A 26,458-nucleotide genomic window follows, 5' to 3' on the forward strand; every position below is an offset into this window, starting at 1 on the left:
AGAATAGAGGAAACTAGAAAAGTAAAGAAAAAGGATTGGAGATGCAGAAAGAAGTTTGTGAGGGCGTGACACCAGGTTGGTTAGAAACAAGAGCCATTTAATTAGGGCAGAGGAAAACAGGAGATTCAAATGGGATGTTTTTTGGAGTGGGGAGAAAGGAGAATGATTAGGTTTTTTATAATTAGTGTTCTCCATTCCTGCATCCCAGCCCCTGTGATGATTTAATTCTCTGCCCCAGGGCAACTCTGGCTGCAGTGCTGTCACCTCATCACCAGATGAGCAAACCTCCATATGGTGCCTCTTGTTGGGAGTGATGCAGTTGGAAGTTTTGGCAGCCCCAAATGGAACAAATAACTGGTGAGCTCGCACTGTGGGCTTGTCTCCAGTGGGAGTGATTTAAACGACTCTTCTCCCCTCCCACCCCCCTTTTCCAGGCAGATTTTCACAAATACTTGTTGCATTTAGATAATTTTATCTGTGAGGCAAAATTCTCAGGGTGGCTGGAAGGCAACATTTGTGTTTTGTTTCTCTTAAAAGCTGAAATGATCCAAAATTGGAAAGGGGCGGATTTTCATGCTGAGTCTCTTCCGTGGTGCAAAAGGAAGTTGGTGAAGGAGGGTGCCTTGTTGTCCTGGGACAAGCCAGATGTGCTGGAGCTGTTTCTTTAAGAAATGGAGTCGAACCCAACAAAGAGGGAGCAGCTGAAGAGCAAACAATAGCTGGTGGTGGAGCATTCACCTGGACTAAAGCAGGTCTGGGCTTGTGTGTCAGACTTAAATCCACAGCCTGAGCTGCTGCTGAATGCCAGGAACCTGCTGGACAGAGCGGGGCTTTATCCAAGCCCTTTGAAAGTGTTATTCTTTCCCCAAGCCAAGAAGCAGATGCTCTCTCCATCCTTGTGGATGTTACAGGGTGCTCTATGGGAATGATTGGCAGATGCACCGATTGAGTAGCTGGTGATGCTGCTGGGGCTCCCCGCTCTCTCTTACACAAAATGTCAGCCTATTTTCTGAGAGATGATGTCTGACAAGCACTAAAATGTATCAACAAAAGGTTGGCTCTAAGGGATAAGTGTTACACAAAAACTGAGTTCCTGGCAAGTTCTGAGCAGAGGAATAGCGAGTGTGAAATGTGTGCACTAAAAACTGCATTTTGGGGTGAAAAAAAAAGACTGCTACCCATGTGCCTTCTAATTTCTCTAATTTTTCTAGGGCCCAGATAACAGAATTGAGAGTTTGATGCTGCAGTTGAGAAGTGGGGCTGATGCTGGGTAGATTGTGGGGTCCTTTAGACCAGCATGTCCAAACCTGGAGCAGTTGCACCTATGGCAGAGATGGTTTATACCTCTTCTGCAAACACTTCCAGCACCATAAATTCTGAAATACATTAAAATCTGTGCATCTGAATTGACTTGAAATGATAAACCAACATTTTTACCCTGTCTCCAGTACACAGAAAATTAAAGCTTCATACTCCTAGAAATTCCATATCAGTGCAACCAATGAGCTGAATGCGAAAGGCATGTGGGCAATAAAGACAGGTTCCAGTTCAACATAGTTAAGAAAAGTCATGGCCAATTTAAATTAAATTACAAAGTCAGTGATTTTTTCACTGCTACCAACATTTTGGGCTAAACTGGCCATGCTTTGACAGACTTGCTGAAAATTATGATGCTGGTAGACAGGAGAGCAGTTAAGACATTTTGTCTTGCAGGTAAGCAAAATCTGGAGTAGACTTAAAATGACTCAGGGGCTTATCACAACTAGAAAAATGGAGAGGGAGAATATATTTCAGAAAAGAAGGTAGAGTTGCCACCTCCTTTCTGATGTTAATGAGACTGTGAAATAACACGATTATAAACAGGATTTTTAGAGGGATATGTGAAAATTTAGCTGTAATTCACATCACCTTTACAACTCTTTTGTGCAAAATCCTAGAAAATCAGAGTTTCTCACTGTGCACTGTACTTTTAAAGCTCTTGGAGAAGAATAAAGATGTTTTCAGAAAAACTTCATGCCTTTGGTGAGGCCTCATTTGTTTTGAGACAGAACTTCAAACTTATAAGTAAGTTATATACTAAAGGCATAATATTTTTTGTCATAAAACTTTGCAGTGTGTCTAACACTGATTTAAGCAGTGTGCTCTTCTGTACAATGCAGACTTGTAAGTGAAATACTTCCATCTGTAAAGCTGAAATGAACAGTCAGGGCTACTCACACTCCTTGTGGTCAGGGTTGTATTTATTTTCCAAGGAATGCAGGACAGCAGAATGATAATTCCTCCTGCTCATCATAGCAAACAGGGTGTGATGGAAAACCTGAGGAAGCCCTTAAAACTAATCTGAAACTCATGTTTATTATCAGTGCTGAAATCACCTGTTTCTTTCCCCTATTTCATAGTTTATTTTTGTTTAGACACTCTCTTGGAGCAGGTGGAGTTATAATACCAAAATGTACTGCAAGTTTAATAATTGTTTTAAAGACTTGCAAGGTCAAGCTGCTACCTTAAAGGGCTTGTAACACATTTAAAAAGTGTTCATAAAACACTTTCTGTTTGTTTTCTTTTAAACCCAGGGTGTAACTGAAGTTGCTTCCCTTGTTCTGCCTTTGTTACTTGACCTGTTTGATAACCCTGAACATGTTCCTCTCATTGGTACTGAGGTTATCTGTGACCAGTTTTAGCAAAAAAAGCAGAAAAATTATTAATCAAATAAAAGAAAACACAAACTATATAAAAAAACAATGGGTTTAACATCTATAATTATTATTCCTTTTATCTAAATATTTTGCATGTTAAGATGATTAGAGAGAAAATTCCTATTTCTCTGTGGTTTGGTGGCAACATCAAAGGTTGGAACTGCAGCTGGTTTGGGGTAGGAAAATACCTAAAAACCTAAACAGTAAAGTGTTTATTAGATAAATATTCTGGTTACCTAAACATTTGTGAGTGTTTGGACAGCCTGTTTGCTCAAGGCTCATTGTATTAGCAATGAATATTATTAATATTTTCACAGTCCATGATCACACTGCTAAAATGCTTGATAATTAAACCTGAAAATTGCTGATAAGTATCAGGTGAAAGTGGAGTGTGCTGGAGTCCAAAATATTCCTGTGCTAGATGGAACATCTGTCTGAAGGGGTTGGAAAGATTCTGGGCTATAAAACTCTCCTGTTCCATAGCAGAAGGACTCCTGCCTGCATGTCTCATGTCTGGTTTTCACTTTATCATGTGTGGTGTTTGAAATGACTGTTCATTTTTAAAAAACAAATGAAATTAATTAATACAGAGGAATTATGCTTTAATTTTTAAGATCATTTAAGCTCATTTTGCCACTTTCCTCACCCCCAATGATGTTTTGTTTTCTCTCTACTAGTGCAGATGTGAAAGAATAATATCTCTTAAAGAAAGCTAAAATACTTGTTTATTTATGAGTGTGTATAAACGTATTTATACATGGGTGCCAATATATCCATGCATATGGTGCATATATACCCTATATATATATATTTTCTTAAGATTATGAACTTACCAATGACTTTTCTATTGCCTTCATATCCTATCCTGAGATTCCTACATAATATAGAATCAGACTTGTACTGGATGATTTCTCTTCCCAGGAAGCTGACTTCCTGGTTTGCTGTATGAATATTTTTATGCTAGTTATTGCAGTTTTAGCAATATAAGGTGAAAATGGGAAAAAAATGAAAGTGCCAATAGCCAAATAAATTTATTTGAAAAGTATTGCTTTAGATTGGCTACTCCCTTCTCCTATACACCTACTTAATATGATATTAAATGTAATTAAAAGCTGAATGAAGGAATGTGGACTGAGGGAGAGAGAGAGAGACAAAGTTTCTCCTTCATTCTACATAAAGAAATTGTTCAACTACTTTTCACTTCTGTTGTGAAATTTAATATTTCCCTTTTAAAAACTGTATTTTTTGGTAAAGCTTTATAGCATAAACCCATTGAAGTGTACAGCACTGTTACTCTCTAAGATAGGTTGCTTCTTTGTAATGATGGTTGAGTTTTTGGGCACCTCTGCTGATCACAGGCTGGAAAAAGCAGCACTATCTTTCTGACTTCCTAATTCTTACTGAATCCCTTCATGGCTGATATTAGTGTGGGTTTGGGGATTTAGTGAAGAACTGTTCTTTTTTCACCCAGGGTATCAACTATTCAAAATCTAATAAAGATGGCTTGATGCCTTGTTTAGAAGTGTGAATGAAACAGGTTTTTCTAGGTGGAAGATGTGATGTACCCTCTCAGGTTTTACTGGAGCCTGTGATTCCCTCACAGTGGAGTGCTGATACAGAACTGGAGAATATCTCTATGTTTTTTAAAACAGCCACAGTTTGACATATTCCTCTTTCATCAGCAGATTTCAAAGCAAAATCTGCAGCCTTTCTGTTCTCATGATCAAAGAGCTCCACGAGATGTTTACTAACTTTAGAGAAACAGCACTGGTACAGGAGATTGGAAAGACAAATATATGAATACGGGGAGGTTACAGGAGTATTGCTGGAGCTTCCTTTCTTATTTTCCTTTTCCTTCATCTGGCTTGAACATAGCCAGCTCAGAAAGACACAGCTATGCCAAGTTTACCAAGGAGAAGTTAGACCATGTCCTTTCTGTTGCAATTTGAAACTGTTCACCACAAATTATAATGCCAGGGAGGAAAACAGTGCAAGCAAGGGGTAATGGTGATCTTGTCTGTCTTCTCTGGGATTTTTTGTTTGAGTGCCAGCTGTGCTAGTCAGGTACTGACACAGAACCAATTATCTGTGCCAGTAAAGATTCTGCTCTTGGATTTCTTTAAGAGCACCTGTGAAGCTGAGATGCATAAGTAGTACTAAGCATGTGATTCCATGCTGCACTTCCATATGCAGCCCTGATTTTCCAAATTATTTTTTTAAAATGAAATAGCAGAATGACTTGGAGAATTTCTAGGTCTATGTGATTCTCTTTCTCCCTTCTCCATCATATTTTAATTATTGTACCATGATCATACTCTTGGACTTGTATCTTCAGCTGCCTAGTAAGGAATTTATCAATTTAAACTTTACTGCTCTCCAGTATTTCTATTCTGTTGCTGGATTCTGTCTGCCTTGAGGAAAGTGCTGAGGTACTGACCCCTCTGTTTGGAAATATTTTCATCCTCCCAAATACAGTTTGCTATAAACTTCCAGAGAAACATATCTTCTAAAGTAAAATCATTTAGACTTGTCATATGTGACACTAGGATTGCTCAGCTGTACTGAGTAAGCCAACCCCACCCATTCTGGGATCCTAAGGTTCTGTGAAGGGAGAGGTCACTATGAGTTTGAATAAATGGCTGGCTACATCTCACTGTTTCTGTTTGGGTTGCCAGTGGGTTTCTTAGGGACAGCCTGTGGATTTTCCTATCTGCTGTGCACAGAACCCACTTGCTGCTATAGCTGCTGCCTGTTGAACAAGTGATCACTGCTGTGCCTGACACAGGAGAGCTGTGAGAGCTCTTCTGTGAGACCTAAAAGTGGATGATCAATGCCTGGGAACCTTGAGTAATCACAGAAAGAGTCTTCATTAATCTTGAAGGCCTTAATTAGTAGGATTAGCCAATTTTCCTGAAGCCATTAGTGTAGTTGACTATAAATTGTAAGGTTGACCCCTTCCAGCAGTAACAGGAAATGTTTTCCCACTGAAAGTTTGCTATATCCTACAGTCAGGTTTGCTGTAGACATAATTTCCATTTTATGTAGTATGAGAACAGGTAACTTCCAAAAAAAGGGAGAGAATATTTTTGATGTGTCTTTAACAGGGATTGACTGTTGGATAATGCACAAAGGACTTCTCCTCTTGAATAAATTTCCCAAATGCCCTTCTCTGGCTTAAGCATAGCCACCATAAATTGGCCATCTTATCGTGAAAGGAATTAGCATGACTGCTTCCAGACGTTGCATATAAATTTATGGAATGATTTAGATATCATTTTATTGCACCTGGCAGAGCACTTGATTCTTCGAGGATGTATCTAGCTGTGAACTCAGTAGATCTTTCCAAAAGATGGCAATTACAAGAGTGCTGAGGAGAGGGAAAAGGGCTAATGAATACATTTAGATTTACTTGGCCAACTGAAAGAGAGAGCCATGTTCACTTCTCACTCACAGGGAGAGCAAGTCCTGACTGAAGGGCTTGTGGACTCAGGAGCTACTGAAGCTGAAAATGTTGGGTTACGTTTCTAGGGAATTCATGACTGCAGAGAATCAGGAAAATAATTCCTTTTTACATTCATTTTTTCCTCTGCCTTGGGGAGAGACTGACAATATAGCAAATAGCCACTTTTGTTTCCAGATAATGGTGATAATTTTCAGTGGAGTGTCCTCTACATGCTGTTTTACAGATCAAAATCAACAATGAAACACTTGATACAAACTTGCCTAAACACGTCCTGTAGTCCTGATAGTTTCCACCTCTGTAATTTAGTATTTTAACTTGTGGAATAAGTCATGCCTTAAGATAGAGTGTAGTTATCCTTGATGAGAACAGGAAACCAGGTTTTGTGGGCGTGCCTCCAGCAGGAACCTGCACTCCAACCTTTATTTTCTTCATACAGGTCTTTATGAAAGACTTGACATTTCTCCTTCCTTCCTCACATATTATCCTAATGGGCTGTTAGCAAAGCAGAAATTCCTGCTGTTTTGAAAAGCCCACACAAATGATGGTTGTTATGTGGAGCAATGCTGAGTTCAAAACTCACATATCTGTCTGACCATGGGCAAATCCTTGTATTTCCCTTTCTTCATTGTTCAGTCTGTAAAATTATGGAAATTGTAACAGCTCTGCACAGCTCTTGAGCCTTAAGTTGTTAAGGAAACTACATGAGCTCATGAACAAGTATGTTTTCTAATATCTACTGCTTGAGTAAAGCAGAGATTTACATTGACTGTTATTATGGCCTGAAGTTTTTATGATTGTGCTCCACACAGAAATATCCTGCACTTGATAGGATGCCTTTTGCATTTAACTTTGCCTGCAATGAATCTTGGCCTTACACAGCCCAAAGTCAAAGCAGTGTGTGCCCTATTTAAGTAATGAGCTATTGATTTTAGAACTACTCACTTTATTACCATCATATGGAACTGGTTATATTCTGAGAACTCGTCTCTGAAATGGAAGCTGTTTAATTTTGGTTTGGGATAGGACAGAAATCGAGTTCAGGGATTTTACCTATTGAAATCTGGCATATCACACAGATAAGAGGGATGGTTATGACACAGAGCTGTGCATTGTACTGAAAGAGCCTGGGAAGAAATTCCTCTTCTTGCTTGAGCTCAGGCCTCTGAGCAGGCTCCTAATGTAATGCCACCTTCATTTGTCACCGGTTGCCGTACCCTGTGTACTACTGCTAAGTATTTACAACAACTCTGGGATCAAAGAGACTCTGCCAAGAAGGCTCATGGGGAGGAATTTTGACCTACTTTTACATTTGGCACCACTTTGCCTGCCAGGAGCAGGTGGACTGTGAACAGACCTTTGGTGGAGGGTCCAACCTGACTGGCACAGAGAGCCCTGGCATGGCAAAGCAAGCAAAAAGCAGCACTGCAACCAGTCAGAGGTTAAACTCTGCTTCTCTTTTGCCCCGTTTGCTTGAGAATGCAAACTTTTCTGGGAGAAAGAGTGTGGAGGTTGCAAGTTCAGTTCATTTTTTGGTGTGCCTGTTTGTCTTCCTCCCTTTTCCTGCTGCTGGTTCTTTGTTCTGCAGCACTGGAGTGTGTGTGGAGAATCAACTTGCTTTCTGTGGTTGCTTCAACATGTTGAAGCTATTCAAGCCATAGGATTTTTGAAGGTTCCCTACTTCTAGGGAACATAAATGAAAAGAAATGCTACACATCTGATTTTTACAAGCCTACATTTTTACTTTCCAGTCTGTGATGCTGTTTTCTTTATGACTTCAACTGTGTATTAGAAAGTTGAATTTGTCAAATAATAGAGACCAGTTTGTGTGTTTTCTCACCAAAAATGCTTCTCCCTCCCTTCCTTCTCACCTCCCCCTTGCATGTAACTTTGCAAAATGTTGGCAATTTGGTATCCCCACTTCTAGTACATGAAGTATAAAACTGGGTAGTTTATGGAATAGATGTGTTGTACATGAGAAGAAAATCAGAGGTGGTTTTTGTAACCTTTAATCTGTACATTAGGATGAAGTGAGCCCAACTTGACAATGCCTATCCATTTCATTAGCTGGTTCTGGAAGGACCCTGGATGACTTTTTTTTTTTTTTTTGGATGTAGACCAAGTGAATTGATCTTGAGTTTGCTGAGTTGATAAAATTCTGAATTCCATATGGAAATGAACTGACATGAGAGTGGGATTTGAGGAGGGGACATGAGAGGGTTCTTTGAACCAAACTCTTGCTATAATTAGGATCTCAGAAGTTGCCTTCTAAGCTCTATTAAGGTATTGACTGGTTACAAGGAAACTTGAAGGGAATGTGTTTTATTAATTTGACCAAGTAGTAAGAAAAATTATGCTGTTGACTCTTGAGTGGATAAGCACAGAGACCCACCTTGAGAATGTGGTGGTGAAATGAGGGAAATAACCCAATGCACTGGCAGGAGCAGTCAGCTTCTAGATCATCAGGATGTTGATGGAGAGATTCAGTGGGCTCTGAGAGCTGCATATTCCATCCCACCCTGATTTTCCTGAGCAGGAGAGTGTTGGGCTTTCTCAAGAAGCAGAATTTTTTTAACTGTAAGAACAGGAAATGTCTGAATGACAGAGTAAATAAGTTGAGAGATAGAAGAGCTGTTGGTGCTGATGGAGACCATCTCTTGCCCACAAAGTCACCGCTGTGGCAGGTTGAATTCACGTGTGGTGTTAAACAGTCTGCAGTTTGGAAGACAACCTTACATCATTGCTTCAGCAGCCATGGGAAGTTTCGTCCTGCAGAGTTGGAAAGGCACCAAAAGGATGGTCTGTGATGCATGAAAAATCTGGAGTTTGGAGGCTGTCCACTGGTGTCCTGGTATCATCATCCCTCTCTTTGTTCAGAGCTTTAAATAAAAAGGTCACAACAATTTCTCTTTATTTAGTTTCTTCCTCCCCCTGGGGATTATTAATGGCCCTGAGGCAGATCCAGTCTCTCCTTGCATTCACTGCTGTGAGGACTAGATTCTTTATGAGACCAGTGGGAACAGAAGTTGGCTAGTATAAAATTAGGGAAAGCAAACTTGCTCATACTCCTTTCCATCCAAACTAGTTCTGTAGGTATTTTAAAGCAGCATAGTTTGCAGAGCTGAAAATTCATGAACTTAACCCCTGCAACTCATGCTGTGCAATGCTTTGGTACCTAAAAGCACATTCACATTTTTTTCTTTCTTTTTTCTTTTTTTGTTTTGCTTTGAGCATATTTTTAGTAACTTCACGTTTAGTGAAAGATATTTAACATCTTAAAGCTTTTACAGATTGTGTCCTGTATCTGAAAGATCCCATTTTACTGTATATTTTGTGAATTTTCCTCATCTACCTTCTACTTGTATCTTAGCCAATGACAGTGAGATTCCTAAGGCTACTTTCTCTTTAAGGGAATACTGCTTACATAAATAGTCCTTTACACCATCTCCTTGTTTTATAATATTAATTGTTTATCAGAAGACAGGAAATATTCCTTAGAAAATGTGTTTTCCTGCTTGTGCATGCCTTGTTACTATTTCAATTATGCAGATTCTTGATGCTGTGGAAATTTGTGCTTGATGACGCCAAGGCAGCTGCACGTTGTTAGCATTGTAGGCTGTCAGATGATCATGTGGGATTCTTGCAGCATGCAACATTCAATAGGATTGAAAAAGGGCTTTTGATGCAAGGCATAGCTTTCAGAATATATTTGTGCCTTTTAGTTAGCTAATAGAAAATCATAATTTATTATCTTTAAATTTAAAATGCTGCCTCATTTTTCTTCTGGTTGGTTTCATTTTGGCTTCACTAGAAGATGCATCTGGTACATCCACGATTGAGGAGTTTATTAATGATACTGTCGTTCAGTTCACTTACTTTTTTTCCTTTTAGAGTCCTAGCTAGCTCACAGATTACATGATCACATGTTCATCCAGTCATTCATTTAGAACACACACCACCATGCATGATTTCTTCTTTCTTTTTCCTCTCTGCCTTTTTTATTCCTTTTAAGTTGCTTTGTCATGTTTTCTTTTACCATCCAGCTCAGTCTTTGTCTTCCCCTCGCTGCTATTTGTTCTATATTTTCCCATGCTTGGTTACTGCAATATTATTTGATTAACGGGCTGTGATGATGATGAACCTGCACACTGGAGGAGCAGCTACTACAGTGGTGATGAAGGGATGTAATAATGGTCGCTATCCTCGGAATTCTCTCTACAGTGACTGCATAATAGAAGAAAAGGCAGTGGTCCTGCAGAAAAAAGACAATGAAGGATTTGGATTTGTGCTCAGAGGGGCAAAAGGTATGTGCTTCTGTGTGTGTGTGTGTGTGTGTGTGTGTATGTGTGTGTGTGATGTGCAGTGGCATGAAGAAATTTATACATCTCAGAATATAAGCAGGAATTATTCTTGGTGCACTTGGTTGCTAGACAACAGGATTCTCTGTATGCTATACTACTCCGATGGATTTCGGAGCCTTCTCTCTGAAGCAGTTTGCATTTTTACATAGGATAAGCACTGCATAATCATTTTGGGGGGAGAAAGTTTTGCCTGTATTTTTCTCATGCTGGTGGATGTAGTATTTTGCTATTAATCTGTTCTGTTGTGCAGTTTACTTAACTATGGGAAACCTGCTTTCCTCATAAAAACTGCTGCTTTATTTCAAATGCCAGCCTGATTAAATAGGGCTGTGAATAGTAATAGACAAGAGAGGGATGTTTTGTTAAAAAGGTGTGGATCTTCTGCAAGGTGACATTGATGCAGTTTTAGTATGGAAATATGATTATTTTTTATATCTTGAGAAGCTGCATGTATGTTGCATGGCCTGTAGTGTGCTCATTTTTAAAGCTGTTCATATATTAAGCTGCATGGCACTTCTCTGTAGGCTAAAATCTATCACGGTGGCATTCCTACGAGTCAAAAAAGGCATTCTATATAATGCTTTGCTTTTTAACTTTCAGTGCAGTTTTGTCCCTTTGTATTTAAAAAAAAGAATATATATATGTGATGGTATGCCCCATCTCTTGCTCCCCCTCATTTCACATGGGTTCTCCCTTGACTTGCTTGAGCATGAAAATTATTCCATGTCTTCATTCTTAGGACATGGCTTTTGCTCTCCCTGTTCCCCACCCCTACACCTAAGCTGGTGCCACCGTGGATTTGCAGGGCTGGGAAAGCTTTGCCAGATTTAGCCAAATGAAATGTTTGGAGTTGAAGCAGGAAAGCCCAAGGCACTGCCTCATCTCTGAGCATTGCTGTGGATTATCAATGCTTTGAGCAGGGCTCACTTCCTCTGGGCGAGCCCAACAGTTTCCCCCAGATTTTCTCTGTAGCAGCGGGGGCACCTCAGGTGAAAGACCCAAGGACTTTTCTGCCTGTGTGTGTACGTGACATAGAGGGGCAGGCAGGGCTGTCACAGGGCCAGCTGTGCCTCCTGTCCTAAAAAGTGATTTCTTCTGGTCTCTTCTTTGTTATACACATCTAAATTTAGGAGAGGAAAAAAAAAATTCTGCTTGATCTTTCTCATCCTTTGCTACCCACCCCACCCCCCTAGTTTGGCCAGATGCTCTCTCCTGGCTCCAGCACATAATTCATTTTTAAGGAGGATGTTGCCAGAGTTACAGCATTCTTCCAGGCACACAAAAGAGTTACTTGAGCCAATACTGAATATCCTGGAATATCAGAACCCAGCTATGGCCTGGTGCAGTTGGATTTGGTTTGTGTCAGAAAAGGAGCAGGTATTTCCTCCTCTGGAAGGAAGACCTGTGGATTGCTGTTGCAAAGAGGGCTGCACTCTGTCCCCAGCATCCAAATCTCCCGTGAAGCACATCCCTCTCACTTCCAGCACCCACCATTTTTTAACCCTAAATTGGAATGGCCAATGATAGGCCTGTAGTCAAGTGGTATTTGCAAGCACTCCATAACTTTCTTTTTTTAATGTGGTATTTATTTTTAAAGCTGACACACCAATTGAAGAATTCACCCCAACTCCAGCCTTTCCTGCTTTGCAGTACTTGGAATCTGTGGATGAAGGGGGAGTAGCATGGCAAGCTGGCCTGAGAACTGGAGACTTTTTGATCGAGGTAGGAGATCCTGAAATTTGATTCTCAGTGCTCTGTTGGGGAAAGAGTGATGTTCCCGTTGGAGAATTGACTCTGTAAAAAAGCGTGGGATGCCTCTGAGCAGCAAGTTCTGTGGGCTAACACCAGTAATGTGCTTCACTTGATCAATTTAAAACTTCATGCAGCATTCAGGAAAGTAGTGATAGAGAACAATGGTCAGGCTGGCTGGGAATTTTCTGGTTGTTCTTTTTGTCCTTTGGGAATACACTCGCAGAGATATTTGTGAGGTCATAGTCTTCTTTCACTTACTGAAATTTATACGAACTTCAGTATTTATTGTGGGCTATCAGTTCTGTTTTCTTCTAAATATTTTCAGGGAGTAACCAAAATTCATGACTTTTTATGCAACTATATCTGCACTCAGAAATATCTGTGGTCTAGTGGCGTTTAGTAACCATGGAGAATAAAGCAAATTACTTGGGCTTAAAATTGAATTTTTCCAACATTACACTGTAAATACAAAAAAATAAGCAATGGAAGTTATTGCAGTATAAATTACTTTATAAAGAGGGTATATTTAAGTACTCTGCTCATTCATGCCAAAAATATCTCATGTTTGATATTTTAGAGGATTTTTTTTTTGGTATTTTAAGTTTTGTTTAAATAGTTGGTTCCCCTTTTGAGTGTTGCTGGGCATTTTGGAGCAAAATAATTACTTGGGATTTTTCTTCCTCATCCCTCTACAACCTTTTCATGACCATCAAAGGGATACCGTGGTACTGTAAAACTGGGAATTGAAAATAGGTCTTTTGAGATGGATTGATCAACCCTTGTCTGTAAGATCTATTGATTTTACATTGTTTGATGTGTTCATCTTCAGGCTCATGTATGGTTTGGTAAAATATTTCCTGGTGTTACAACGTTTATTTCTGCAGAGATGGCTTTTGCATGCGGGAGAGGGTACAACACAGCTTTTTTTGGAGTGTGCCTTGAACTCCCATGGTGATTGAATTTAAATAGTTGCACCACTTCCTCACACTGTAGCCGTGAAAGAACAGGCTTTGCAGGCTTTTAAAGTAAATAGATGTGCATTTTTATCTCTGTCTTCAAGCACATTTCCCTTGCTGTTTGTTTACTTAAGAAGAAGCGTTTAGCGTTAAAGACCAGCTTACAAATGGAACTGCTGCTTTCCCTGGGCAGGGATCCTTCCAAAGCTCTCCCTGTTCCTGTTAGGTGGGGTTTTTGAAACAAGGCTGTATTTTTAGAGGTTGCTTTCTTGTCAGGCTTCTAATCCATGGGAAGTATGAAGAATCTGTACTGGCAGATTGCACAGATAGAATTGATCGTGAACAATGTGCAATTTAATTCATTATGGAATGAAAAATATGCCCATGGATTTTTTTAAGATCTCTGAAGGGGTGGAAGAAAGCTGGGTAACTGATTCTGCACAAAGCTTTACTGGTTTTTTTGGCAAATGAGAGAAGAATTATAATTAATTGCCTAGACAATTTACTCCTAGCCTTAGCTTAGAAGAGCAGCTAAACATGCACATACTGTGCTGAATCAGGAGGACGTTAATCCATACTCCAGCATATTTGTAATTAATTCTGAAAGAAGCCATTATTACATGCAAATCAAATCCATTTCTGTTTAATTTATGTTCTTTGGGGTTATTCTGTTCTGAATTTTGCAACTTAATTAAAAGAATATGATAATCCTGAGAAATGACAATTTGGCTGTTGCAGAAGACTTTTCTGTTGGAGAAAGGAGGGATTTTTTTTCTGTTTTATGGCCAACATGCAGTGCACAGTCCTGGCTGGCTGGGGAAAGCCATCTTTAGAGGTATTTACGGTGATGCAAAAGACTGTTGAAATAGGAGTCCACCTGCACTTCTAGGAATGCCAAACTACTTCATCTTTTGTGTTGAACAGTAAGATTTAAATTCACATGTCAGCAAGTGGTTGTGTAGTCAGCCTGCCTTGCTGCTAAATTATTTCTCCCATGACTCTGAAGTTTATGCCTCTGTATGTAAGTGCCACCTCAAGCATTTTTAAGTAATGTCAGGCATTTATCATAAATGTCACATGAATAATAAAAGAGTTGATGGGCAAACAGGATCCTAATTAGTGCTATTTATTACACTCGTGGCAGGCGCTGGGTGTTAGGGGGAGAGAGTCTGGTTTGGCAGGGGGCAAAATGAGAGGCAGAGTAGATACTTCATTCCTGCTTCAGGAGGTTTGGTGGCTTGGGGTCGTGGAGATGAGGGGAACCTCACTCTGGAAAGACAGGTTTGACAGGGAGATAGATACTTTCTTTGGAAAGCACGAGGGTAGGAGAAGACAAGGCATCATTTCTTTGTGTACAGCTATGGTCTGGAATGTTCTGAAGGAGGGAACACTTCAATATCAGCTATGAGGCATTATAAAAATTTATGTTTGGAGTTGATATATGTGGAGCAAAACAAAAGATCAGTACAAAATAGGAAGAAAAGGTGCTCTCTTGCTCCAGCAGATAAATGGAGTAGGGATTACCTGAACAGCTGGCATTGTATCATATGACTGAGTTTTTATCAAGTGTGCAGTTCCTGATTTGTCCAACCTGTACAATTAATTTTAACATGAGACTTCAGAGGTGAACATTATACTTGCCCTTGGAAACAGTGCTTACAGAGTCTCCATGGAAATTTCTGACAGTGTGTGGTTTGTCTCCTCCTTGCTTCAAACCCAGCCGTGGTTTTTTTGATAAAAATTGTAAAGTGTGTAGTGGCTTTCCTGGATAGACCACAGGGCTAATGTACTGAAAAAGTGCAGAAGCAGTTTTATAGCTGAAGGAATGAGGTTGAGGCAGTTGTCAGTAGATGTGGGTTTTCATAAGCAATTCAAGAGATGCCAATTCAATGTGGTTTTTTTTCCTTAGCTTTGATGAACAATCAGAGAAGAAGGATGGGTATGATTTGGTTGTTTTAACTGAGATTTTACAGCTTGACCTATGTGTTATTTCTCACTATTTTAGTTGATGTTTTCTTGAATCTTGATATCAGCCTGATTAAAAAGATAGATAAAAGTAAAGCAATATATTAGGCCAAGTGCTAAATATTGCAGTCTCCTTTAGAAAAGGGTTAAAACTATACAATCATCACTAATTCCTTTGTAGGTCATTAATAACTCATCAGTGACTGGATTTCTATACTGTAACTGCTCAGGTTTGGAAAAATTCAGAGTGTTCTGCCTTAAGACACAACTTCAAGAATTCTTGAAGGTGAAGTAGTGTTGGAAATTTGCTTTGATGATATAAACAAGTCTAACCATATTTAAGAAATCCATTAAACTGGAAGGCCTATTTTAACTCAGAATGTAGTTTTTTTGAGGGTTTTAGTGTTGTAGGACATAGATTGTCTTTAAAAATTAACCCCCACTGGATTATTAACCATTTGTTCTTGTTGTGCCCATGAGTGTGCAGCTGTTCTGCAGGTGTTGCCTGATGTGGCTCGTGGGGATTTTCTCTGTCACACAAACAATAATGTTACAATATCAATACTCAGAAAGCTGAGTTAATTCTGCAATATTTTACCAGAACAAAGCATTTGTTCTCTAAATGAGGCATTGCAGTTTGCATTAGTGTGCCATAAAATCTCTTATTTTTCCAGATAAATTGAAATGTTATTGTCTTTGGAATAGCATGGCTGCTTATTTACATTCCAGTTAATATGTAAACTAGATAAATCTGGTGAATTATTCATTTAAAAAGTAAAAACAAAAGGGCAAAATTCAAGGTTTAATTTGAGGATCAAAACCAGAGATGGTAATAGAGGAACTGTCATCATTTTGCTGCAGAACTCTTCAGCTGTTATTTTTTACTAAAACATGCAAAATATCTGTAGTATATTTATTATATACTTATATATTATATTATAATATATAATATAGATATTATATTATATAGTGTATCTGTATTTCTTCATCCTTGAAAGTTTATACAATTTACTAGTACAAACTTTTCTTAACTGGTTTTGAGTGGAAAATAAATGTTTTATTACTTTATCATTATATTAAAGATGTCTGTCCTCTGACTGAACGTAAGAAGTAGCAACAAGCATTTAAAGAGACATTTAAAAAATCTGAAATATCAAAAAAAACCAAAAAAAAACCCCCAACTTCATGCACAAATGAAAGTTCATATTCAGCAATGGGCTACTGGTTTTATTCCAGTAAGCACTTTATACAAAGTTGAAAACAGCTGTAGGGAGAAAACTTTGAACTTTATTGTTGTAGCTTAGACTCTAGTAATTATGAGTATTTTTAGCAATGTTATGCCTTACATTGGTGTTCAACGACTGGGTGAATCAGTGGTTTTACAAAGCCAGCTATTACTGATTCCAGTCCTTTTAGCAATAAAGAAACCTTTCCATCCTTTGATAATCTTCATTAATTATCCTGTGGCTGTATTTTCTCTTGTTTCTAGTATGAACTCTGCTCGCTTCTACCACCAGATAGAAATCTAAATTTATTTTTTTTTCCCCATGCAGTCTCATGGGAACCATGATACTTTTTTCTGTCTTGGAAATAAACGGAGGCTTTGTTAATGGCTTGTATGAACAGGGATTCTCATGTTGCAGCTGAAAGTTTGCTCCTCTCCTCCCAGCAGCATGGACATCAGCTCCATGCAGTGCTTAATAAGAGTGGTGTGTGTAGGAGGAAGAAAAAAACCCAACATTCTCAGTACATTTCTGGGGGCTGGATTTAGCTCTCACACTTAGGCCTTTCTGGGGGACAAGCAGAGTCAGGTCCACATTAGTTCAGTGTCTTGCAGGAGGGATTTTTGTTGCCAGCTTGGCTGCTGCTCCTGCCCAGCCAGGGAGCCTCCTGTTTGGCAGGAGAACAGCCAGGCTGGGAGCTGCTCTGTTCCTAGACAGCACCTACTTTGGGTTTGGAGCAACTCTACAAATGTCTTTCTAATGATGAGGGGTTTGCCAAAACTGCAGCAGCGCTAGAGTGTTTGAGCTTCTGGAGTGGGAGTTCCTGGCCAGAGCAGGGGCTTGGAACTGGATAGTCTTTGGTTCCTTCCAACAAAAACCATTCTGGGATTTTTTTATATGTACACAGCATCAGCCTGGGCACCACTATTTTTAAACCTGTATATTTAATTGGCACATAATTTGATTTAACCAACCATTAGAGGAAAAAGCTTTCTTCTATTAACCAGTTACTCATTATCCTCTTGGTGGCATCTGTAAAATTATGTCTATTAAGCATCAGCAAGCCCCTGACACTGCTTAAAATGCAAGCTCTTGAGAGTCCAAACAAAACTTTCTTTCTGTTTTGCATTTTGGAATTCTCCTGCTGAAGTGTAGCTGCAGATGTACTGGAGGGTTGGGACAATGGGCTCTTGGAAAAAGAGCAGCTGTGATACAAGTGTGGAGCATCCTGGTGTGTCTGAGCAGCATCTGACCAAGGGAATTAATTTTTCACTTGATGGAGAAGTGTTTTACTTTCTCTCCACTTAAACTGAGTGACTGAGGGTTTGGGTTTTTTAGGTTTTTTTTCTTAATTTATGTTTAGAGTGGATGGTGGCTGCTGAGTGAAATTTTTGTGCCCTCAGAGTGCTTTGGATGTGCACAAACCCACTGTATATAGCTGTTTCCGATTGTTCTTTTTATCGGCTTTTTTCACGTATCCACTAACCCGTAGGAAGTGATGGTGTTCCGAATGTGCCAGTGTGATCATAAAAAAGAGGAACATATCTTGGTTCATTTTTAAAATGCGTTATTAAGACTGTTTCCTTTTTGACATAGATGGAAATGGGCAGACAAAAAATAATTCGGCTCTTAGAGGAGCTCAGTTATTCACTTATAAGCAAGTAATATGCTTTAAAATAAAAATGAAGAGAGACAAGAATGAAAGCCCTTTGCTTTCCAGGCTGTGAGCAGAACTGGGAAGCCTTTTTCTTTAGCCTTGACTCTCCATGAGGTGTGTGCTGTGCTTTTGGTTCCCCAAAATTTAACAAGTAGCTCTTTGAAACTCAGGTGATTCTTATGCTACTTTGAGAGGAGGATTTGCAAGGAATTGTGATGATAATGGCAGCAACAGCCAGAATTAGCTCTGTGTGAATGTGTCCATTCAGTTCTCCATTCCAATTTTAAGGTATTTTGGCCTGGATGCCACAGTATTTCAGGAGAATTTCCTGACATTCCTATCCTAAGGGATTCTGCCAAAGCTCATGGGACTGCATGTGGAGCATGGAGATATCCACAGGGAGCTTTCTGATTCCTAATAAGTATGAAAACCACTGTTTCCCCAAATTCCTACTACAAAATCCTCTAAAACCAGCAAAGTTAAGCTGCTTAACCAGCCAGTTCTTGGCCACCTAGAAGCTACCCAGAAGGCATTTAACCACCTTGGCCATCCTGTGATTCACATAAAGCCCAGCTCTGGATGGTCTTCACTCACGCAGAAATCTGACCAGCCTCTCTTCAAATAACGCAGGAATAATGCATCTCTTCCATTTCCAGCTCTCAGGTGTTGGGGTTAAGTATTAAAACTAACACCAAATAAATAAATGCCATTTTTGTGGTGTGGTTGGGCAATTACCACAAGACATTCTATTAAACTTAATTTCCCTGAAGCCTGTTGTCTTTTTTTAGTCTCTGGATACTATGGAAACCTGGTTGCTGGATTGGAGCTATATGAAAAACACTACTTGTGCCTGGCATTTAAAGGGAGAAAATAACATTTCTTTTAATTGTGGGATGTTGCTACAAACCTGCAAAACTGCAGGTGAGGGAAAGCAGATGACTTGTTTCAAATGGAGGAGGATGAACTAGCAAACTCCTATTGCTGAGGACAGAACTAATCTAAAAATCTGGAATTCTTCCTTCCTTATTTTCTTCCTTTTTCCTTTTTCTGGGGGAGGTACAAGCATCTTACAAGCAGGATAAATACTATCACGGGGAGTTGCATGTGTGTGTCATGGTTTCTTCATTTACTTACTGGACAGTTTTCTTTTTCCTATTCTGAGACTGCCAATCAATTTGTCTGACACTGAAATGGTCAGTGGGTTGTGTTTCATGAACCACAAGTCTGTGCAGAGGTTAAAATGAAGATTAGGAACATCTGATCATCATATGCTTCATGGGCAGTAGCTTTCCCCTCTCTCCTTATCCCAAAAATTCAAGTTTTCTGAAAAAAAATAGCTTCACTCATGGACCCCTACTAGGCAAATATATCTTTGCTATTATCTCCAAATCTGAAAAAGCAAATGAGAACTCTGTAGGTGGACATGTATTCATTTAGTGGTTTTTGGTAGGGTTTCCTCAGTGTCATCCATTTCTAAGCTTTACTGTGGCACCAAGTTCCTAAACTGTTCTCGAGGTTTCAGAGGGGTTAAATAAATCGCTCCATGTTGGTACACACAGCAGACTCCCCACTGCTTCTGTGTGGGTGCTAAGAACTGCAGAAACACTTCATTTGAAGATATTCTGAACTTTTGGGTCTGATCTAGCAGAAGCTCTGCATTCCTTCAATTAATATTCCTCTTATATCCAATCTCTAGCATGTGTCCTCTACAGAAGAGTGGGTTCAGATGTAATCCATTAATTGCTTAAAAAAAGCAGGAGAAGGCTTCTTTTCCCATTGCTATTCTCCTGCTAAGATCTCTGATGGCAAATTCATGGGAATATTCAGCGCTGCAGTTATCCCAATAAATGGTGGCCATCCCACTCAGAGCTGCTGCACTCCTCTGAAATTACTGTGCAACTCTGCAGGACCCCAGTGAGAGAGAAGGTGGCTTTCCAAGGAATCCCTGCCTTGTTTTTTTCTCTACCTTCAAAGCATTTCCCATGGCTTGTGACTGTGGGGCTCAACAAATTCATCTAATAAGCAAATTGAAATGTACTTTAAATCAATCAGATTAGAAATAACATTTTACATTCTGTTGTGCCACTGATAGGAATCTTCAGAGACTCTTGTATACAACAATGAAGAATAATAATCCTTTATCACCATCTCATTTTTGCCTCACATATTCTGGCAGCTGTTTGGGGATCTGGATTTCTTGTTCTTCTCATCTTGTGGTACAAAGTTTTCACTTGTTAGAAAAACATCATTTCTCCATGGTCAAAATAGGATCTCCTGTGTTGTCTTCATGGCCAAGTCGTGACTCTGTTTTGGGTTCTGGATGTGGCTGGACTTGAAGGTCTCTGAGGGCTTTGCTGATCAGAGCACTGGAAATTGTCCTAGCAAATACATGGTTTCTCAAGAGTGGGTGTATAGGATGATAGGATAAGTGTGCATAGACAAGTGTTTTTTATTTGCTGATGAAGAGAAAATTTGAAAACATAGAAGTACATAAAAAGAAGTAATGGAAGAGTTTATTTACAGCCTTTTACAAAAAGGGCTGGTTCTGGACAAATATACAAAAATCTAGAGAGATGATACCAAAGTCTTGTGTTGATTCTGCTGTATTTTATTTAAAAAAAAAAAATACAAGCAGCAAAATCAAAGAATTATTTTTTATTTCACCACATCAATCTCCTCAATATTTTTTATTGCAATTCCTTCTACCAGAACTGTTCTCCAAACAACTGCTATTGTTTTTAATGGACTCGGCCTGTGACTTTTCAGCACCAGATAGATTTGTGAGAAGCCGTGGTCACTGCTGACAGGCTTGTGAGTTGTTAACTGCATCTGGTGTATTTATTTACACTGGGGATGATTATAGCTGACTTTAACTCCTAAATTAAAGAGGAAATTGTTCTTAAATGGCCAGCAAAACAACCACTGTAATAATTTTGTAAAAGTTTTTTGGGTTTTTTATATGTAAATATGCCTTATTGACTGTGCCTATTTTGGAGCTGGCTTGTACAAAACCAGATAGATTTGGAATGGAACTGAAGATGGGTTTTCTCTGGGAGTAGCTCTTTGGTTCCCATAATTCCCTGTGCATTTTTAGAATAGTTTGGAGATTTAATAGAAATCATGTGCACAGCTAAAAAAGTGGTGGTTCTTCAGAGCTGGAAATTATGTAGGCAGCTGTTATCCAAGACTCAAAAACTAGGAATATTCGTCTCTAAAACTCCTTTTCCTGCACTTTTTTTCCCTGTTTCTTCTCTGCATCCCAAGCAAACCTCTGCAGAAGTGCTGTTAAGAACTTTTGCTACTTTCTCATGGTACGGGCCCAAACCTGGGTGCTTGAACTTGTTCCTATTAAGCCTCCCCAAGGGATTGATCAAGGTGGTTTTCTCTGGATGAGTCTCATTCCACGTGTAAAGGTGTGAAAACCTCAGGCCTGAGACCTGGTGTTTCTCTTTGTCAGCTCTGAAGGTAAATAAACTTGCCCATGCCTTGAATGGTAGCAAATAATGCAAAACTGGGAAACTGCTGCCATTTTAAGGCTGTGGTGGCCTCTGCTTCTTCTCCCAAGGAACAAGACAAGAGGAAATGGCCTCAAGTTTAAGGTGAGGTTTAGATTTAATATTAGGAAAAATATCTTTCCAGAAAGAAGGTCGTGGAACAGACTGCCCAGGGCAGTGGTGGAGCCACCATTGCTGGAAGAATTTAAAAGCTGTGTGGATGTGGCACTTGGGAACATGGATCAATGGTGGCCTTGGCAGTGCTATGTTAGTGGTTGGACTCAGTGATCTTTGAGGATTTTTCCAACCTAAAACATTCTCTGGTTCTATCCTTGCAAATAAGTTGGGATAACTTGCAAGATTTTAGGGTTCTGTGAGGCAGTTCCAGCTTTCTGCAGTTGCCTTATCCAAGTGCTCATGTTTCAGCTGCTTCACTGGAACTGGAAACACAGTTCAGAACATTCCCATGGTGGATGAATCCTCTGATGGTTGCATGTGGTGGCTGGATCCTTTCTGAACTATTCAAACACTCCTAAAGCAGCTACACTAAATCTTGTAATTCGGGCCCCAACTTTTTTCTTGTTCTTTTTCAAGGCAGATTGAAGTGAAAGATTCATTTTGGGTAGATTAGGATCTGTTAATATTAACTGTCACTGGAATAGAAAGATTGTATGAGTAGCTTTTTCCATCTCTGAAGGGATTATGTAGTGGGTAAATTCTTGTATTTAACCTTAGAAAACAGGGAAGGGTTTGGAACATAAAAATGGAACTGGTACAATGTTCAACACCGTTGTAAAAATCACCAAGAATGCATTTTCCACATAGGAATATTGCCACCTTCCTGACATTACAGAGGAATTTTTAATGAGTGAAATTCCTCCTTCATCTGCATACTAACCCATATCTAATTGCTGGATTACTACTGAAGCTTCAGCTTGACTCTCTGAATATTAAAAACATTTGATATTTTACATAGTTTTAGATTTTCTGTTTTGCTGCTTTTAATGTACAAATGAATGCCATTAATCCAATTTACATATTTCTAAAGACCTTTTGATGTAGTAAGATGTACAAGTTGTTTATTTATTTATTAATTTATGACAATCTTATATGCAAAAATGCCGCTGCAAAGAAATTATCCACCCAGACAGTTTTAACACAGTTACTCATAATCAGCACAGATCAGTGACATGGCAGCAGTTTTTTGGAGATGTATAACCCATTCTAAGCATTAACTTTCAAATTGGCATGAATGTGCAAATCCACATTTTAGAAAACTCTAATTCTTATTTGTTTGTCTCTGTGGGAGAATATCAGGGGTTTGTTGTTTTTTGCTTTTGGTCTTTGTTTTATTGTTTTAGTTTTGGGGTTTTTTTCCCTTCTAATATCTCAATTTTATCAGATATTATAGACAAGGAACATTTTTTTCTCCACTTTGAATTTTGGTTTCCAGTCCATAGGGATCCGAAAAAAGAAATGCTGCCTTCAATAAAATATGCCATGTTTGCACAGCAATTCCTTTATTGTTCTGCAGTAATGTCTTTGGGAGAAGTGTCTCTTTTGAATTATTATTTTAATTAGTTTTGATTCACGTTGGTTCCTGTTCTCTCCCATGCATACTGAGAACTTTCTCACCACAAAGTTTACTCTGAAAACTGCCCTGTTACAATGACAAATATTAAAAAATCACTTGGTCTGTAGTTGTGGGAAGGTTCCTGCCCTTCTGGTACTTTATTTACTAAATATAAAATAAGATCTTTAGTCTGCAGACTTGAGAATTTGCTTAATGTGGAGTTTGGAGTGATGTGTGCAAGCTTAGCCTCCATAACCCATTCCCAAAGGGTGCTCCTGCTCTCTGCAAGCCCCATCTGCTTCTAGCACAAGAAGGGGTTGATTTTATTTCATTCTTTCAGTATAGATAATCTGTATTTAAAAGGTTTTGTAAGATCCAGTCCTTCTGCCCTCTACTCATCTTTGCTAAGTTAAACTTTGAGTGTTTTGCTCTGATTTGGGGTAAGATCCTCCAAGCAGTGGATGAGCTGCTATCAGACAGGCAGAGAGACCAGAAATAGATAAAATGTAATCCCAGCATACTTCTCTTCATTTGCCAATCTTCTTGCTAATGAGAAAAAATAAATCAGGAAATAAAACTCTCACAAATGCTGGAAGAGATGGGGAGAAAACAAGAAAATGGAAAAAAAAAGTGATTACAGATTGGTTTTTTTCTATCAGCCTACTGACACATTTTGATCCAATGATTTAACAGAGTGTGAGGTGTTTTGTGATGCAAAATAAAGCTTTAAGATATCAACCTGACGATCAATTTTGTATTTGCAAGTTAACACCTTTGCTGAATGGCTCTGTTGGAATTTTAAGATATATTAGGAGTGGTTGAAGGGAGAAGGTTAGACTTAGACTTGGAATTTCAGAACCTCATTTAAAATGTAATGTTTACTAAACTTACTGTGCAAGGTAGAAAATGCACACCAACTAATTTCCAGAAGGAATAAAGACTAAGAGCTATGCAAATAAAAATAAAATAGTATTTTTTTTCTTCAAAAATTTTGTAGAAATTATTTCTTTCTTAAGGACTTCAGACCATATCTGGGCACTAAACAAGGGCCTGGTTGACCCAGGTTTGGGACACAAATGCTCAGAAGACACTCCGGGCAGAAACGTATGTTGAGCTGGATAAATCCAGTCCACGTGTTTCCACATAAATACCAGTAGGCAGGCAATGACAGTACATGTTTTGAAAAATTAAACATTTGAAAATTGTCAGATTTATGGCTTTCCATCAAAGGCACTGAATTGCTCAAAGGTTATCAACAATAAAATATGGGAATTAGGCTGGTAACATACTGTTTATACGTGGAAAAAAAGCATAAATCCAGCACTTTCTAACATCTGGGAAGCATGGCCAATCTTTAAAAAATATTTTGGTTACCTAAATTCCTCACTTTTAGAGGAATTCTTAAAAAGGTGAAACCATTGATTGTAATTGTCGCACTCTCATTGCTCCATGTCTTGTCATCCTGATGTTAGTGCCAGCTGTCTCCTCAGATTCCTCTGTTGGGGACTGGAGATAAGCCCCTGGTTCAAGCAGAGATGTCCAAATTGTGCACCTCATTTCAGTCCCAAAATAAACTTCAGAACCCAGTAGCAGAGCTGGAATGGAACAATTCAAGTCCAGCTCCCTGAAGTGCTGTCACGTTTTCCAGGCATTCCCGGGGCCGTGTGGTCTGGAGAGATCCCTTTTCTCCGAGCATTCCTCATGGCAGTGGTAGCCTGAGCTGGATGTAGCTGCCTCAGCCACCACATGTATCCATCTCTTCAGGCTGTTCATGTTTTGTGGCAGCTTTGGCAGCCTGCCGGGATTTTTCTGAGTAATGCAAGTGGTGGGGAATGATAATAATAATACTGTTAACCCTTTGGTTTCTCAGCCAACCAGGAGGAGGATTTGGGGGAGCAGAGCCTCCTCTGCCCCCCCCTTTCCCTGTGCCCCTCCAAAAATGCACCAATGAGTATGTGTTAGGAAGAACAAAAAGAGACAGGGATATGAATAAGCTTTCTAAGGAGGTGAGAGTATAAAAAAGGAAGATGATCTGATTCTCCCTCTGACAATTTTTTCCAGCAGTTTGAAAAATATGAAGAGCAATTCGTTGTTTTCTGCTGTTCCCCTTCACTCCCAAGGTCAAATAAGAATAGCAACCATGGTGGTTAATGCTGACAACCTTTCTCCATCCTTGTCTGGCTCTACAAGGGAGAGATTTGCAGTGGCAATATAATACATCACTGTGAGCTTTTTCCCTTGGCTGAGGCAAAAGCTTCCCAACTTCTGCATGGAGTGATTTCCAGGGGACACTAATCCAGCACCGAGAGCTGGGGGCAGCTGAGTTACGGTAACATTATTAAAATATTGACAGCAAGTCACTGCTATAGGGATAGGATGACTATATAGTGATAAAGGCAGGGCAGAGGAAAGATGAATAAACTGTTCTAATGCAGGGAAATGAATAAGAAAGGAGAAGCATATGGGATTGAACTTCCATGGAAATGAACAGAAGACCACAGACATTGATTTCACTGACAATGCTGATATGCAAATCAACTCTGTCACATTATGATGATCTTCATCATATTCCTAGTCTGGTGGAAGGTGTCCCTGATGGAAGTGTCTCCCTCATGGCAGGGGAGTTGGAACTAAATGACCTTTAAGATCCCTTCCATCCCAAACCATTCTATGATTCCATGATTCTCTGAGATCTCTACACAGCCCCAGACATTTTTTCCTGTTATCCTTTGGCTGGAAGATGCAGGTATTTTTTGCTGGGAAGTGCAGATTTTAAGCAGAACTGCTGCTAACTGTGCTCAGTGTGGGAAAGGAAGGTCCCTGCTGCTTATGTGCCGCCGCCTGCCATGGCCTGTTGAGGATCAGCCCCCCAGCCCTTCACATCCTCAGCCTGGTTAATGAGCTTCCCTGGGCTTCCTGCCTGGCAGCAAACAATGCCACTTCACCAGCTCTCGAGTCACCACTAATTGAAGCAGCACAATTATCAAATCCTTGGCTTTGTTCCACATCTGAAATAAAACAGCTGTGTTATAATGTTACGATCAAATTCTTTCTCTGTTATATGACCTAATAAATTAACGGTTTGGAATGGTGCATTTGTGACTCAGTTTGTCACTAAAATATCCTAATTCAATCAATGGTCTTTTGGATAAATTTCACTGAGTTTGCTTGGTCTGAAGAGAAATTTGGCTGCTCCAAGCCATCCATTCTAGGAGGACTGAGGTGGTCTCTGGGATACAGAAAAGTAACGAAAAAAAAAGAAAATAATGAAATATTTCAGGAAAGAATTGGCTGCACAGAGAAGTGCTGCCTCATCAGTTT

The 26,458-nt window shown here is 39.4% G+C and overlaps 1 protein-coding gene across 12 annotated transcripts in view; it reads left to right on the forward strand.

Moving 5' to 3' along the window:
- The window catches only part of SHANK2 (SH3 and multiple ankyrin repeat domains 2), a 276,108-nt gene that overhangs the window by 153,620 nt on the left and 96,030 nt on the right, over positions 1 to 26,458 (forward strand). For all 12 annotated transcript variants that reach the window (XM_086894900.1, XM_086894897.1, XM_086894895.1 and 9 more), the window contains 2 exons: positions 10,378 to 10,460; positions 12,115 to 12,239. In XM_086894900.1, coding sequence (XP_086751026.1) covers positions 10,378 to 10,460; positions 12,115 to 12,239 — 208 coding nt within the window. The remainder of the gene's footprint in view (positions 1 to 10,377; positions 10,461 to 12,114; positions 12,240 to 26,458) is intronic.

The sequence above is a fragment of the Cyanistes caeruleus genome, chromosome 6 (genome assembly GCF_971803275.1).
Source record: "Cyanistes caeruleus chromosome 6, bCyaCae1.hap1.1, whole genome shotgun sequence".
NCBI lineage: Eukaryota > Metazoa > Chordata > Aves > Passeriformes > Paridae > Cyanistes > Cyanistes caeruleus.